The 17,401-nt window shown below is 42.4% G+C and overlaps 1 protein-coding gene across 1 annotated transcript in view; it reads left to right on the top strand.

Moving 5' to 3' along the window:
• The window catches only part of LOC110500634 (protein AF-9), a 60,308-nt gene that overhangs the window by 27,769 nt on the left and 15,138 nt on the right, over nt 1-17,401 (top strand). Inside the window, exons 3-7 of the mRNA XM_021578115.3 lie at nt 8,319-8,401; nt 8,712-8,855; nt 9,712-9,750; nt 10,821-10,949; nt 14,646-15,239. Of these exons, the coding sequence (XP_021433790.3) occupies nt 8,319-8,401; nt 8,712-8,855; nt 9,712-9,750; nt 10,821-10,949; nt 14,646-15,239 (989 nt within the window). The remainder of the gene's footprint in view (nt 1-8,318; nt 8,402-8,711; nt 8,856-9,711; nt 9,751-10,820; nt 10,950-14,645; nt 15,240-17,401) is intronic.

The raw sequence follows: 17,401 nt of genomic DNA, 5'->3' as shown, positions 1-17,401 counted from the left end.
GTTATACTCAGACATCATTCAAACAGTTTTAGAAACTTCAGTGTTTTCTATCCCAATACTAATAATAATATGCATATATTAGCATCGGGAACTGAGTAGGAGGCAGTTCACTCTGGCCACGCTATTCATCCAAAAGTGAAAATGCTGCCCCCTATCCCAAAGAAGTTGAGCGGCTGAGGTGGCGATGACGGGACTGGCTTCCTCTCTCTCACACCAAAACATACCTGCAGACGAGAGAGAGCATGATTATGCCCTGTTTTTTTTTTATTGTAACATGGTTAGTCATCTTAAATCAGGAGGTGAAATGCAAAACTGACCTTGGATCATTAACTCTGGGACAACTACATCGGTCTGTATTTCATTGTAAAGCATCTCTTTAGTAATACTTCCTGTTGACCCGACCAAGTGACATCTCACCTATGATCAGCCAGTTCAGATGCGGGAGGGGTTCACCAAAACAGCTGATAAAATCTAGAGGATTTAGGGAGAAGGGGGAGAGGGATGAAGTGAAGAGAGACTGAGTGTGGACACCAGGTGAGACCACACACACAAAGTGGCTACATAGTACTTTATGCTGAAAAACAGACACTTGAGGACAAACAATAGAAGATAATGTCAATAGAAGATACTGTATGTGACGCAGACACCTATCGGAGTGTACCTGAAACACTTAAATATAGAGGGCTATGTGTCTCACCACTTGGTTATTGCAAGGCTAACCCCCAGGGAAATCATGACTTGGCAGCAACAGATAGACCAGTGAAAATGGCTGTGTTTATGTGGTGTAAATCTGAAAATTAGCAGCTGACATTTTAAGGGTTTTTTAATTAATGCATGTGAGACAGGTTCCATGTACAACAAGATAGGCAGAGATGGAGAAAAATAACACAGTTACTTCTGCTTATGGACACTTGCTAGCAATAAAGCTTCCACGGCCTGTTCCTCGGACAGTGAACATCTGGCAATGTCTACATTTTCGACCCCTTGGTCAGTTCGCTCTCTGAAAGTAAAGAAAACAGCTTTTTTTTTTATTTTTATTGATTTGAAAACAATAACTGCGAGATGACCGTTCAATCTAAAGCAGCAGATGTCATTTTCAGGATACGTCAGTACAGCCCAGTGCTGCTTACCAGAGTCCTTCTTCGTAAGTGTCTGCTATGACTTCCTTTGTCGGAAAACAGTTGCTTTCAGAACAATTAGTTTTGATTGACAATAAAAAAGCTTTTGCTCTCGATAAAAAGACACAAATGTACCTCCATAGCATATAACAATTTGCCTGGAATAACCACACCTTCATACAAACGTGCTACTGTATGCAGAATTCTTGACGCACAACCAAAGATGCTGCCGTATCCTGCCAGCACGCCCACAAGCAAGCCAGTCAGCAGCAGAATAATGACTCGTGGAAAAGGGAAATTAGATTTGTTGCAAGTTGGGGAGAATAGCTAATAGCTGAACTATAGACTATAGACTGGGTTGCTACTCAATGTAATAAAGTAATGACTTTTCAAATAAGTTACCTTAAACGTTATGTTGGCTGACAATTTGTTAGCTACGCTGTCCTTACGAACCACATACCGGTACATACTGCTGTAATGATATGCTAGCAGTTATACCTCAAACTTACCAGTATATTAGCCTATAGTTATCTAACTATCCAATGTTTATTGACTTGATTATTCTTGTCAGTCTTAGCTGAATGGTATAGTCGTTGTGCTTTCTCAATGGACATTTGGGTGCTTTTGTAAATTCACTCTGGCTATCTATATTAATGGAATCAAACGTTCGCATAGCCTGTTTTGACTGAAGTGATGCTTAGAATTCCATTAAAAATATATCCCTTTTTATTTTACCACTGCAATCTGTTTATCGGGCGAAACTGGGGAAAAAATACTTGTTTAGAAAGTAAACATCCGCACCTCCTGGTGTCAGCTGTGCTTATGTCTGCGTAATAGAAAAGTAGGGAAAAAAATTAACTTGTGACTATTTCTGGTCTACCGATCGATAAAAAACAAGCTCGCTGTCCAGACTTACATAATTACAAAGAGGAGATTCTCTTGATTTAAAATGGTGCCCATGTAACAGTTTTGCTTCTGTTCTTCCTCACCCCTACCTGGGCTCGAACCAGGGACCCTCTGCACATATAGACAACAGCCACCCTCGACGCATCGTTACCCATCGCTCCCCAAAAGCCATGGCCCTTGCAGAGCATGGGGAACAACTACTTCAAGGTCTCAGAGCGAGTGACGTCACCGACTTGAAACGCTATAATATTAATCAAATGAATTAAGCCAAATTTCTTAATCAATCCCGTTTACTATGTCCCGTATACTACAAAAAAGGTTTTAAATTCTCTGGTAATGACCATTCGGAATACCATCAAATGCTTCTCAAAGATGCCCTCTGGTGCACGGTGGCTAGGAAAAACTCCCTAGAAAGGCCAAAACCTAGGAAGAAACCTAGAGAGGAACCAGTCTATGAGGGGTGGCCAGTCCTCTTCTGGCTGTGCCGGGTGGAGATTATAACAGAACATGGCCAAGATGTTCAAATGTTCATAAATTACCAGCATGGTCAAATAATAATAATCACAGGCAGAACAGTTGAAACTGGAGCAGCAGCACGGCCAGGTGGACTGGGGACAGCAAGGAGTCATCATGTCAGGTAGTCCTGAGACATGGTCCTAGGGCTCAGGTCCTCAGAGAGAGAGAGAGAGAATTAGAGAGCATACTTATGCCGCAGTATGACGCAACTTTTTAAAAGGAGGATCCACTGTATATATTTTTTTTGTTGTGCATTTTGCTATTTGCCTCATGACTCCTGCATGCTTTGCTGACTATGAACTTTCTTGTTTACCCAACCGTGGGACAGACTTTGTTCCCACACTCGGGACTCTGACTCTATTGGTTACAGACTTTTGGCCTCCCATCCTAATCTAACCAGCTCTCGTCGGCTTTGTATTCATGTTACCTGATGAAATTGCTGTACAATATGATCTTGTCGCCATCTAATGCACATTCAAATGTAACAAATCAACACTGCAGAGCTCTCCCTGTCCTCTGATGTCCCTTGATTGTATTACTGCTGATGATATCTGGAAATGTTCATGTTTACCCTGGCCCATCTATCGTTGCTATCTCCAATTCTGACTTGTGCTCGATCTGCTTCACTGATTTCTGCTCTCGTAAAAGCCTGGATTTTCTCCACGTTAAAACTAGAAGCTTATTACCTAAAATGGATCAAATTAAGTGTTGGTTCACAGCTCCAATCCAGATGTGTTGGTCATTACTGAGACGTGGTTAAGGAAGAGCCTTTTGAATACTGATGTTAACCCTTTCAGCTTATAACCTTTTTCGGCAAGACAGATCTTCCAAAGGTGGGAGAGTGGCACTTTACCAAGGAACTTCAGTGCTCGGTTGTCTCCACAAAGTCTTTCCCCAAACAATTTGATTTGCTGGTTTTAACCTCTTTATCCTACCCCCTCCTTTTTCGAACATTCTGTTAAAAATCGCGCAACATTTCAGCGTCCTGCTACTCATGCCAGGAATATAGTATATGCATATGATTAGTATGTGTGGATAGAAAACACTCTGAAGTTTCTAAAACTGGTTAAATCACGGCTGTGACTATAACAGAGCGTGTGTTTCATCGAAAAGCGCAAGAAAAACTGGTCACTGAAATCTGAAAAAAGTATCCATGCACCCCTTTCATGGATTGTTTAAAAGAAACCAAATTTAATATGGAGACGGATCCAATTCCTACAGCTTCCACACGATGTCGCCAAAAACGTCATTTTCATTGACAAAAATCATTTGAGACATTACCAATAGATCCGTCATTCCATCCAGCCTACCTCAATCGATTTTGGAAGATTGAAAAATGGACACTGTTTTCTTGTGTTGATGCTATTGAATACAGATCGCCCAGTGATCAATTTGATCGCTTATTAACGTTTACAAATACCTAAAGTTGGGTTATAAAAGTAGGTTGAAGTGTTTTGTCAAAGAATATAGGCAACTTATATAATTTTTAAACATGACGTTGCGTGTTGGAAGAGATCTTTTTTCCTGATGCAGACAGGCTATACAAATGGATATTTTGGGCATTCGTGGACGGATTTAATCGGGAAAAAGACCAATTTGTGATGTTTATGGGACATATAGGAGTGCCAACAAAGAATATCATCGAAGGTAATGAATGTTTTATATTTTATTTCTGCGTTTTTGTGTAGCGCCGGCTACGCTAATTATTTTGTTTACGTCGCCTTCAGGCATTTTGGGGTGTTGCATGCTATCAGATAATAGCTTCTCATGCTTTCGCCGAAAAGCATTTTAAAAATCTGACTTGTTGGCTAGATTCAGAACGAGTGTGGCTTTAATTCAATACCCTGCATGTGTATTTTAATGAACGTTTGAGTTTTAACGAGTACATTTAGCATTTAGCGTAGCGCATTTGCATTTCCAGGTGCCTACTTGAGACGTCTGCGTCTCAAGTAGGAGCCAGAAGTTTAAGCATTAAACTTTCAAATAGCTCTTTGTTGACTGTTGCTGGCTGCTATCGTCCTCAATCAGCACCGGCCTGTACCCTACCTTCCCTAAGCTCTCTCCTGGCCCCTTACACGAAGTCTGAATTTGTCCTGCTAGGTGACCTAAACTGAAACATTCTTAAACCACCTGACCAAGTCCTAAAGCAATGGGACACCCTAAATATTTTTTTCTCAGATTATTACCAATCCCACAAGGTATGGCTCCAAACACCCAGAAAAGACTACTCTCCTCAACGTTATATCCTGATGGGTAATCCTGATGCGTAATAGTCTGTTTCCTGTAATGACCTTAGTGATCACTGTTTTACAGCCTGTGTTCGTAATGGCTGCTCAGTGAAACGTCCTGTCCTGATTTTGTCATAGACATGTGCTAAAAAACTTTAATGAGCAAGCCTTCTTTCATGAACTGACCTCTGTAAAATGGTATAGAATCAGCATGATGAAGATGCTTGGACCTTCTTTTTTGATATTTTCAGTGGTTTTGTTAACAAACATGCCACCATAAAGAAAATGAGAATTAAAAACAGGTTCAGCCCCTGGTTCGACTGTGATCTTGCAGAGTTACTCCATCTGAATAATTGTTTTTGGCAAAAGGCTCGGCACACGCATACTCACACGCGCATACTGACTGGTTCTCGTTCAGGCAAATGAGAAATAAGTGCACTCAGGCTATCCGTTACTTTTAGGAGCAGTTCTCTTTCTGTGGGTCTAACCCCAAGAAGTTCTGGAAAACCCTTAAAGACCTGGAGAATAAACCCTCACAGCTGCCCATGTCCCTTAATGTTGATGATGTGATTGTCACTTACAATAAGCACATGGCTGAGCTCTTTAATCACAACTTCATTAAGTCAGGATTCCTATTTGACTCAGCCTTGCCTGTCCAACATTTCCTCATCTCCAACCCCTTCTAATGCAATTAGCCCCGATTCCTCTCTTTTCCCCCTGCCCCTCTACAAAGTTTCTCCTTGCAGGCGGTCACTGAGTCCGAGGTGCTAAAGGAGCTCCTTAAACTTTAACCCTAAAAAACATCTGGGCTCTTTAGGCTCTTAAAGTTGCTGACCCTATCATCACCAAGACTATCTCTGACTGTTTTTAACCTGTCTCTCCTCTTTGGGGAGGTTCCCATTGCTTGGAAGGCAGCCATGGATCATCCTTTATTTTGAAGGGGAGATCAACCTGATCCTAACTGTTATAGGCTTATTTTTTATTTTTGCCCAGTTTATCAAACGTGTTGAAAAAATAATCAACTGACTGGTTTTCTTTATGTCTATAATATTCTCTCTGGTATGCAATCTGGTTTCCGCTCAGGTTATGGATGTCACTGCAACCTTAATGGTCCTCAATGATGTCACCATTGCCCTTGATTCTAAGCAATGTTGTGCTGTTATTTTTATTAACTTGGCCAAAGCTTTTGAGACGGTAGACCATTCCATTCTTGTGGGCAGGCTAAGGAGTATTGATGTCTCTGTCTCTTTGGCCTGGTTTGATAACTATCGCTCTCAACGAGTGCAGTGTATGAAGTCAGAACATCTGCTGTCTCAGCCACTGCCTGTCACCAAGGGCGTACCCCAATCCTAGGCCCCATGCTCTTGTCAATTTACTTCAACATTTCTCAGGCAATAGGAATCCATTTATATGCAGATGTCTTGTACTCAGCTGGTCCCTCCCCGGATGATTAAACTCGACAAAAAATATTTCCTAGTGTCCAACAAGCTTTCTCTGCCCTTAACCTTGTTCTGAACACCTCCAAAACAAAGGTCATGTGGTTTGTTAAGAAGAATGCCCCTCACCCCACAGGTGTGATTTACTACCTCTGAGGGTTTAGAGCTTGAGGTAGTCACCTAATACAAGTACTAGGGAGTATGGCTAGACAGTACACTGTCCTTCTCTCAGCACATATCAAAGCTGCAGGCTAAAGTTAAATCTAGAGTAGGTTTCCTCTATTGTAATCGCTCCAGCTGCCAAACTAACCCTGATTCAGATGACCATCCTACCCATGCTAGATTACAGAGACGTAATTTATAGATTGGCAGGTATGGTTGCTCTCGAGCGGTTAGATGTTCTTTACCATTCGGCCATCAGATTTGCCACAAATTATCCTTATAGGACACATCACTGCACTCTATACTCCTCTGTAAACTGGTCATCTCTGTATACACGTCGCACTGGTTGATGCTTATTTATAAATACCCTTTTAGGCTTCACTCCCCCTTATCTGAGAGATCTACTGCATCCCTCATCCTCCACTTACAGCACCCGTTCTGCCAGTCACATTCTGTTAAAGGTCCCCAAAGCGCACACATCCCTGGGTCGCTCCTCTTTTCAGTTCGCTACAGCTAGCAACTGGAACGAGCTGTAACAAACACTCAATCTGGACAGTTTGATCTCAATCTCTTCATTCAAAGACTCAATCATAGACACTCTCTTACTGACAGTGGCTGCTTTGTGGGATTTATCATTATCTCGACCTTCTTGCCCTTTGCTGTTGTGTGTGCCCAATAATGTTTGTACCATGTTGTCATTTTGTGTTGCTACCATGTTGTTGTGTCGCTACCATGCTGTGTTGTCTTCAGTCTCTCTTTATGTAGTGTTGTCGTGTTGTGTGTGTGTGTTGTCCTATATTATTATTATTATTTATTTATTTATTATTATTATTATTATTATTATTATTATTATTATTATTATTATTATTATTATTATATTTTTTTATTTTTTTTATAAATGTCCCAGCCCCGTCCCCGCAGGAGGCCTTTTGGTAGGCTGGACATTGTAAATAAGAATTTGTTCTTAACTGACTAGCCTATTTAAATAAAATAGTGTACTTACCCCTCCAAATGAGATGAAATGTGCAATTGGACATTTACTTAGTGCTTTATCAATCTGTACTGGCTATGGTTATGCTGCTCATACTAATCCGTAAAGACTAACAAAAGCTAAAAATGTAAATTAAGTTAGTAGTTTCTCTTCAATTCTGCTTTACTATCAGTAAATACATATTGACTGCACATGCAGACTAGCTGGCAGTCTTGCTGCAATGTCCCCTGAGACCCCCCCAAACAGGTGTCTGAGGGGGTCACCTGACCTGAAGCGCAGGTTGTTTGTCCTGATCAGCCTGATGGGAACTAAGTGTGTCGTGGTGTGCTGCTGGGTGGATCCAAGTCTTTGGGATGTGTATTTGTATCTAATATAAGTCCAGGGTTTCTGGTATCGACGTTGCGTCAGATTATTGGCGGAAATTGTCTTCATGTTTTATAATGAGATCCCATGAGAGAGCGCTGCATTTCATGTAGTGTCTTGGCATTGGCAGTGTTGACTTATATTCAAGTGCTGTTGGCTGGCAGCAACAGATTCCAATTCCCATTAGTGCCAATGTCTTGCACACACACACACACACACACACACAAAGGGCTTTCTGTTTGTAATCTTAAGGTAGCCTTGATGAATATGCATGGTAAAATACCTATTATATTAGAGCCATGCTAGCAAATGAACTGCTACCTTGAGACTTGGTGCTGTTGTCACATTCACATTACCTTTTTTTATTAAAGGAGAGGGGAGAATCACTCCCTTTCTTATTCAAGGCTTTATTGACAGACGCATTAGAAACAGTGGAAGATCGGTGAGAAGCACACGGAGACACACAACTCCCCAGATATTTTCTATATCCTTGAGGGACTCTGTGCACACACTGGCATTTGTTACATAGGACACGTCACACCTTTACAAGTGACGCCTGCGTTGAGTGAAAAGCTGATTTTTCTCCCCTTCGTTTCAGTGTGTAAGGATCCACCCTATAAAGTGGAGGAGTCTGGATACGCAGGCTTCATCTTGCCCATTGAAGTTTACTTCAGAAATAAGGTACATTTTTAACAAGGTTTCGACGCGTATTTGCTTACTAACGATCCCAAGCTGTGAACATGCGGTTTAACCAGATTTATGTGCCATTGGTGACCATGATCATCCCACATTGGTCGTTTTTAAATAATCTATGTTGAGCATTTGAAAAATGTCACACATTTTAATGTGGTCAGTGCCGATGTTGATCTTTATGAATTCCATATGGGTAACAACTTTGCCTTTGTATGAATGTTTATCATTTTGGGCTTTAGTATGCAACTGACTTCTCTCCTTTCTTTTGTTCCTACGGATGTCCCACTGCACCTCTCAGGAAGAACCTAAGAAAGTGCGCTTCGACTACGACCTGTTCCTACACCTGGACGGCCACCCGCCTGTCAATCACCTGCGCTGCGAGAAGCTCACCTTCAACAACCCCACGGAGGAGTTCCGCAGGAAGCTGCTCAAAGCCGGCGGGGTACGACAAGACTGGAGGGGGGGTGGACACACACATATCTCAATAGCAGGTGTTTGTCCTGTTAGCCTTAAGCATGGGTAGCCATACTGGATATACAGGCTTGCTCCATCCCTGCTTGAACACCTGATTGAGGTAATCATCAGGACCCGGGCTGGAGCAAAGCCATGAACATCCAGTATGGCCATCCATGCTTAACGCTATTGAGCTAAACGCCACCTGGAAAGGTAAACGATTTAAATGTCAATTCAGAAGTTGAATGGAACTTAGACCAATGAGTAGCTCTTTTAAAAAACAACCTTGACCTTGCTGGCAACTAGGTATCATCCATGTCGGTCACACATCAGACCTGCCATTGGCAGGAAACTGGGCTTATCAGGTCAGCCGTTGGCAGGCAAACCACTCTGTCATGTTTTATGACTGGAATGAAATACTTTTTTGTTCATACACACGTTTATTCTATCTTCCCTGTGCCCTCCAGAAAGCCTTGTGTGCCCACATAGGAATGTCCATTTTGGAATATATTTCTTATTTCAGTGGACAATATCTTCAGGAATTTATGGACTTTACATGATCAGGGGTGTGTGTTTATTTTTAGCAGGCCCTCCTGCCATGCTCATTCCAGTAACACACCGATGCTTTATGGCTGTGCACACAACACCGTGCACCTTAACGTAGATTGGATGCCTTTTCAGAGGAAATGAATAAGATTGGCAACAGATGTACACTGAATGTGATGTGGTTTAATTGAGAGACTGGTTTGTCAGTCACATTTCTTCAGCCCACTGGATGTTTTGAGGCCTTCTCCAATACAACTGATTGCTGTGTGTATACTGAAATGCTTTTTGTGTGTCCACAGCAACGGGATCCTAGCAAAAGAAGTTTGGAAGACTCTAAAGTAAGACTTATGTGAACTAGTGTTCTCTTCAAATTGAAACATTTACTTATTAGGAATGTGTTGATATTGTAGCTTCCCCAATGCTATGACTCTCTCACTATGGCAATATAGACTTCTAAGCGTGACCCACAGTCAAATTTGGGACCCGTGTCCAATACGCAGTTGGATGAGCATCTATTATTTCTGAGACTTTCCGCATGTTGTTGACCCAGTGTTTCCTCTGCCATTGTAAAGGCGGAACCCACCCCCGTGCCTTGCTCTATTGTCCCCCTCTTCTATTGGAGAAAGGGTAATGGAAAGACCGGAAGGTGGGGAAAGTTGTATGAAAGGAAATGCTTACTAAGTTGTTTTGGTGCTGACTCACAGCAGCTCATTTCAACAGCAGGGCACTGGAGCTTCTGAGAAACAGGCCGCGTGTTCTCAGTGGCGTTTTAACCCTTTGTTAACCTCTTGCTGCTAGGCAAGACATGAAGCATTCATTCTTCACTCGGCTGCTATGTTGAAGTGACACCACAAACAAATACACCCTCAAATTTAGACCCACAGTGAAGCAGCTGTGTTGTCTTTTCTTCGCGTGCTCACTGTCATTCCATGCAAAGCAATGACTGTCTGTGAGGGATTCCAGGAATAACGTGCAGTGTTAAGTGCTCGAATGTTAAGTTTGCTGCTCTTGGCATCGACAAGACCACTACGATAATACGTGAGCCTTGCTTAAGTTTTTGTCCAAACAAAAGCGGTTTTAAGTTTCACACAGAATCCACTATTATAAGCAGGAATTAAGAAACTGTCCAATTGATGCAGTACTTTCAATTAAAAATAGATTCATAAAGCTCTTCACTCCCAGACTGAGCGCACAATAAGATACAAAACTCAGTTTTGCACATGCTGATCAGGACAATATAATTCTGTGAATGTCTTTTTTTTATTGTAGTGGTTTATTGTCTTTACTGTTATGTTGCTTCTGTTGTTGGTTTGATTCCCATATTATATATTAAAATGGGTGTCACCTGTGATCTATGAGTCACTTCGGATGAAGGCATCGGTTTTAATGACCCCATTTTTACTTCCAGGTGATGGTAATGCAGGAGGGCTCCACATCTCTGTTCGGCCAGCATCTCAAGCTGCCTACCCTCCCCAGCAGCTCCCTGACATTGACATTGTCTGATGCTAAGAAGAGCAAGGTCTTCCCGGGGTCAAAGGTCAGTGGCGGTCTCCAGGGACAGCCCGGGGCTAGACAGTCTCCCCTTCCTCCCTCTCTTCCCCAGAAATTCCCACTTCTTCGAAGTCTCCCCCAGCTTAATCTCTGCATAGTTGGCTAGGTTCAAAGATGCTGAGGGTATTTGAAGTCTGTGGATTTACAAGAGACGCTCGACTTGGGCTTATGCACGGTATGCTACTGATAGCGGTTATAGCAACGGCCATAATGTATCCATTAGGCAGTATAAAGAAGTCACTAGTTTTAAAGCCTGTTGAAATTTGGTACGTATCAGTGTTTCATTGTGATGCAATTGTTCTCTAGCAGTCTCAGAGAACCATTTTTAGAATCATGGATGGAAATGACATGTATATGGGGTCTAACTGGCATGTTGCTTCCATTAAGAGTTATTTTTAGTCCCGTTTAAATGGTATCATTTACCACGGCCCGTCAGAGCCCACTCCTGCAAGGGCTGGGTTACGAGAGGCCCGGTGCACATGGAAACGGTTTCCAATCCAAACAGACTGTGTGATGGATTACTGATGGAGCAGAGGGGTCACACACACACACACTTCCACTAACGTCCAATGGCAACCCACCTACTGTTGTCTCCTCTCCTTCCGGTTCACTTGTACCCCACATGGCTTTTTTAAGTGTTACTGAATGCTATGGCAGTCTGCCCTTTTACTGTAAGTGCATTTTTATATGCTAAACAAAACTGCTGAAACGCCGTTATTGCACATAACTCCAAAACAGCTCAACGAGTGTGTTTTATTCATCTAAGCAGAACTGTTATGTACAGCATTGTAATATTCTCTGTACATAGTGCTGAGTGGCAGGTCATTATTACAAGGAGACTAGTGAAAGTACATAATGCACACATCCATATACTCAATTTAAAATGTTACCATCTTAAGTAACATGGAATGTATTTGCTGGTGCTTGGCATGAAAAGTTCTTTAGAACAGTGAAATGCCTGAAGATCGTATTAACTTGCAAAGAATCCTGTGATACTCTTAGGACTGTAGCCGTTTGACATTCAGCAAACGTTGACATGTGCATTTACGGGGTACCTTCGATTTTGCTCAGTTCATTCACTTTCATGGCCTCTTATAGGTTTACATGTTCTGGGAGCATCTACTAACGTGCCAGTCTTTTGGTATCGGGGGGGGGGCTGTTATTGATAGAGCATCACTTTATCTCCACCTTTTACTGGTCTTAAACAGTTTTGTGTGAGCGGGTTAGCAGCTAGATGTCCAAAAGGTCAAGGAGTCAGGAGCAGATAGACAAAATCAAAGGGTTTGGGCAGGTCGTAACACACCCCTACTGTCTAGACGTGCTTAATGGCTTTAAGACATCTATGAAATATTGACTGGGGGCCAGAAGGTGTGACCCCGGGACACACAGGTCACGTCGTTTAGTTGGAGAAAAGGAAATGCACTCCGCTTCCACCTCCAGGTTTTTTTTCACCGTCTGCGCACATTTTTAAGGTCGCGCTTACAGCTGTTGAGTCTTCCCTCCCTTCCCCCACATTCTTGACAAAACAAGTTCCCAGGTCTCTTCTCAAGCAAACGGAATCCCTTTTTCAAACTTTTATCTTGTTGTTCTAGAATAGACTCTTCATTGACACAGCAGTACAAGAGCCCCAGGGTGGCACAAGGGCTTTCTCTAAAATGAATGAACACTGATTATTAGGATTCCTTTGATATGCTATGGCCAGACTTAACATTGTCTTTGCTCATTTAGTTGTCAGGGGTGTATAGATTTGAGCATTGTAATCAAGCCCCCCCCCCCCCATGTAGGAGGCAAGTAAATTGTCCCCAGTAGAGTGTTTTTGTTGTTTTGATTTTGACCCCAATAAATCTTACTGTGACGTGGCAAACCTCTAATTTCATTATCCCTACACATTTCCCTGGAATATCTAGTCAACAGTCTCTAGACTCTAGACTAATTTCAGTATTCATACCCCTTGACTTATTCCACATTTTGTTGTTACATCCTGAATTCAAAATTAATAAAAAAAAAAAATCTCATCTACACACACACAATGACAGGGAAAACCATGTTTTTAGAAATGTTTGCACATTTATTGAAAATGAAATACAGATATCTAATTTACATGTGTATCCACGAGTCAATACATGTTAGAATCCCATTTGGCAGCGATTTTACAGCTGTTAGTCTTTCTGGGTAAATCTGAAGGCATTCCACACCTGGATTGTACAATACTCCCAGTGTCTGTTGGAAAGCAGATTGAACTAGGTTTCCCTCTAGGATTTGCCTGTTTAGCGCTATTCAGTTTATTTTTATGCTAAAATAAATCCGTAGTCCTTGACGATGACAAGCATACACATAAAATGATGCAGCCACCACCCCAAACACGACCATTTGTATCTAGGACACAGTTAATTTCTTTGACACATTTGTTTCCAGTTTTACTTTAGTGCCTTATTGCAAACAGGATGCATGTTTTGAAATATTGTCATTCTGCACAGGCTTCCTCTTCACATTTGTTTTTGAGAAGTAACTACAATGTTGTTGATACATCCTCAGTTTTCTCTTATCACAGCCACTAAACTCTGTTTTTAAAGTCATTATTGGCCTCATGGTGAAATCCCTGAGTGGTTTCTTTCTTCTCCGGCAACTGAGTTAGGAAGGACGCATGTATCTTAGCAGTGATTGGGTGTATTCATATACCATCCAAAGTGTAATTTAATAACTTCACCATGCTCAAAGGGATATTCAATGTCTGCTTTAAAAATGTTATCCATTACCAATAGGTGCCCTTCTTTTATTAGGCATTGGAAAACTTCTCTGGTCTTTGTGGTTGATTCTGGGTTTGAAATTCACTGATTGACAGAGGGACATTACAATTATCTGTATGTGTGGGGTACAAATATGTGGTAGTCGTTCAAAAATCATGTTAAACACCTATTGCACACAGTAAGTCCACACAACTTATGTGACTTGTTAATAATGCAGAGTTTTACTCCTGAACTGATTTAGGCTTGCTGTAACACAGGGGTTGAATACTTATTGACTCAAGACATTTCAGCTTTTTATTCATTCAGTAAAAATGTATAAACAAGTCCAATTTGACATTGTGGGGTTATTGTGTGTTAGCCATTGATATCTTAATTGAATCCATTTTAAATTCAGGCTGTAACAACACAACAAGATGTGGAAAAAGTCAAGGGGTGTGAATACTTTCTGAAGGCACTGTATGTACAGAAGGCCTTGAGGTCAAGAAGTTAGTTTTTGGCCCCTACCATCTGCTTAGGATCCCGGGAGTTACTATTAGCCAAGCTTTTTGACCCATGTTGTTGCTAATCGCCAGCGTGTCAAACAGACTAATTAGGTGTTTGCCCTGTCGTGTCCACTGACCCTGAAGTGGGATTTCTCCATTCATCAACTTCCCTCTTGCCTGTGCGTAATCCTTGGAGCATTAGTTAGGGCTGAACTAACCTTTTGTTATTTACAAAGCGTATGTAATGTTATATGTAATCCAAATGGTTTAAGATGTTTCACTAACTATCAATAAAATGTTAAACTATCTACTAAACTTAAAGGTAGCGCAAAACCGAACTCAAGCAAGTTGTTGCAAATCAAGAGTCAAAGTTATAGGATCCTATAACTTAATGATAGACCATCTATCTAAATAAATTGAGACCTAATCTTTGGCCTGTGCTTTTTGCCGCAGGACAGCTCCAAAGGAACTGGCGCCCTCCTCACCACCACCACCACTACTAATAGTAGCAGCTCATCCAAGCTACTCAAACCCTCAAAGGACCACAAAGACAAGCCTTCAAAAGAGACCAAAAGTGCCTTCCGAGACAGTGGCAGGGAACCCAGCAAAGCCTCCAAAGATTTCGCCAAGAAACCCAAAGAGAACCAGCCTCTTCTTCGTGACAACCCCCCCATCCCCAAGATGGGCTTCAAGGAGCCCAAGACCATGTCCAAGGAGCAGCGGCAGGACGGGGGCTACTTGCATGGGGCCGGGTCTGGGGCGGGGACTAACAAGCGACTGTCTGTCACTGACTGCGAGGACCACGTGGCCAAAAAGAAAAAGAAAAACTTAGCGGAATTGTCGTTAAAACCGACAGGGGGCTCGTCCCTGTCGCACGCCCAGTCCCACCACTCGGATAAGAAACTGCTGAAGGACAAATCCCAGGTGCACCCCGCTAAACTGCGGGTGGACGGCCGCGAGGTGCTGGGGGAGCGCAGAAAGGTGTTTCCGGAGCTGATGGACGCCAACTACTCTGACATGGAGGACAATATGTCCACCAAATCAGTGGTGAGTGAAGGCTTTTTGTACTTGGTGTTTTTGTTGGTTGGTGTGGTCTGTCTTTTTGTACTTGGTGTTTTTGTTGGTTGGTGTGGTCTGTCTTTTTGTACTTGGTGTTTTTGTTGGTTGGTGTGGTCTGTCTTTTTGTACTTGGTGTTTTTGTTGGTTGGTGTGGTCTCTCTTTTTGTACTTGGTGTTTTTGTTGGTTGGTGTGGTCTGTCTTTTTGTACTTGGTGTTTTTGTTGGTTGGTGTGGTCTGTCTTGACCACATTGGAAGTAAGTGTTGAATTATAGTTTCATGTCTTCTGGGCTCTACTCTGTAGCTCCTACAATTATTTTAGTTTTAAAAAAGGATTGATTCAGGGATGAGTAATTCCGGTCCTCGTGGCCAGTGTCTGATGGTTTTCATCTCTTCCTTCGAATCAGTGAATGGTGAAAACCAGATGTAGATCTTGGAAACCATGTGTACCTTTTTGAGCAATCCATGACATTAACGGATCAATGAATTGTTCCATTGCTTTCTGCTACTGTTACGGCTTCACATGCAGGAACAACAGAGAGGAGGCAATCATAAACATGGTGGGTATTCAGCTGCATATGGGCTGCTTTTGTTTGGATGATGGTAACAATAAATGGATGCCTCCTAAACCACCACCCCATCTCCATGAATTTCTCACCCGGTGCTCCATTTTGACAAAGCCCAAAAAGCTCTCCATGCCAAGCGACTATAATGTTGACAATTTGCTACTCTACGCAAAGACTTAGAGTTCTGGGAATGCTTTTTTTTGTACTGCATTCTAGTTTCTTTGGAAACATCATGTTGCTGATGGAGTCAAGATGGGAAACAAATCTGAAATAACGTCCCCCCCCCTCTCTCTCTCACATTGGCCATGTCCCAATACCTGTACTTGCATTCTAAACTGCAGGCATTTTGGGTATGCACATATTTTTATATAGTATGTGAAATTTTGAAAAGGTTTGCTTTTAAATGCCAGGATGTCATATTCATTTCGGCTTTTCATCTAGTAGAATTCGCTGCACACTTGAGAACGAGAATAGTTTTTCGAGAGCGACGTGATAGACAACTGCTGATAATCAACTCTACCAAAATGAATGAATGGCGGCAATCAATGCAATTGTGCATTAATGACACGTTCTCAGTAGGATGATACTAGTATAACTGATATTTGTTGCTTACTGCATTTGTTTTTACTTAACAGTACGTTCTAAACCGTATGTAGTATGATTTACTACACAGTATGCAGTTCGAGTAGTAGGCAAGCCTAGATTTCGGACACGACTCCTGCCTCTAAATTTTAAACTTGAAATGAATCCGTAGGTCTTTCAGAGGGTTGCCAGCTCCTCACGTGTTCCGTGAAGAAACTCAACACAAAGCAGGGACTGTTTTATTAGCAGAAAAGCAAGCTGGGTTTTACGACACCCAAGGAGAATGGGAAAAGGACGCCATGAATAGCCAAGAGTTCCTCTTTAATCTTTTGCCTTTAGAAAGGAGGGAAAAGGGGCCAAACATTCTGCATTTATGGCAGAAAGCATCTCATTGTCTTTCTCTGTTTGCTTTCAACTGTTCTCTTTCATGCCCATGGCGTGTTCACTGGCCCCACTCCAAGTACATTACACACACACACACACACACACACACACACACACACACACACACACACACACACACACACACACACACACACACACACACACACACACACACACACACACACGCACGCTAATCTCCCTTAACCATTTCCCTGCCAGAACCAGCAGAGGCATTGCAACCTCAAGCCAAACGTGTCCACGGGGTGGTGTTGGTGGGAGATGTAGGAGTTGTGTGTGTGTGTGTGATGGTGGGGATTTACCCTACAGTACTGGTCTTAAATGGCAAGTTGGGTGGGTGCAGGGTGAGTGGAGACAAATGCCAGGTGCTCAGTCCTCTCCACAGGCTGCCGTGACGACCCTGGTGGCCCAGTCCTGGCTAGCCCTACTCGCGTCCTTTTGATCTGGGCTTCCGCCATGCTGTGTAGGCCTGGGGTAAACAAGGAACCACCAAAGTGGAGGGAGAAAGTAGTAAGGAGAGTGGAAAGCCTCAAGGCCCCACCAGTACACATGGCTAGATCATATGAACGGACTCGTAGGTCAGGCTAACTTCCCTGTCATGT

This window comes from Oncorhynchus mykiss, chromosome 21, assembly GCF_057628025.1.
Source record: "Oncorhynchus mykiss isolate SJ-2025 chromosome 21, ASM5762802v1, whole genome shotgun sequence".
Lineage (NCBI taxonomy): Eukaryota > Metazoa > Chordata > Actinopteri > Salmoniformes > Salmonidae > Oncorhynchus > Oncorhynchus mykiss.
Note: the sequence above shows the minus strand (reverse complement) of the source record. Positions and strands in the feature narration are given on the sequence as shown.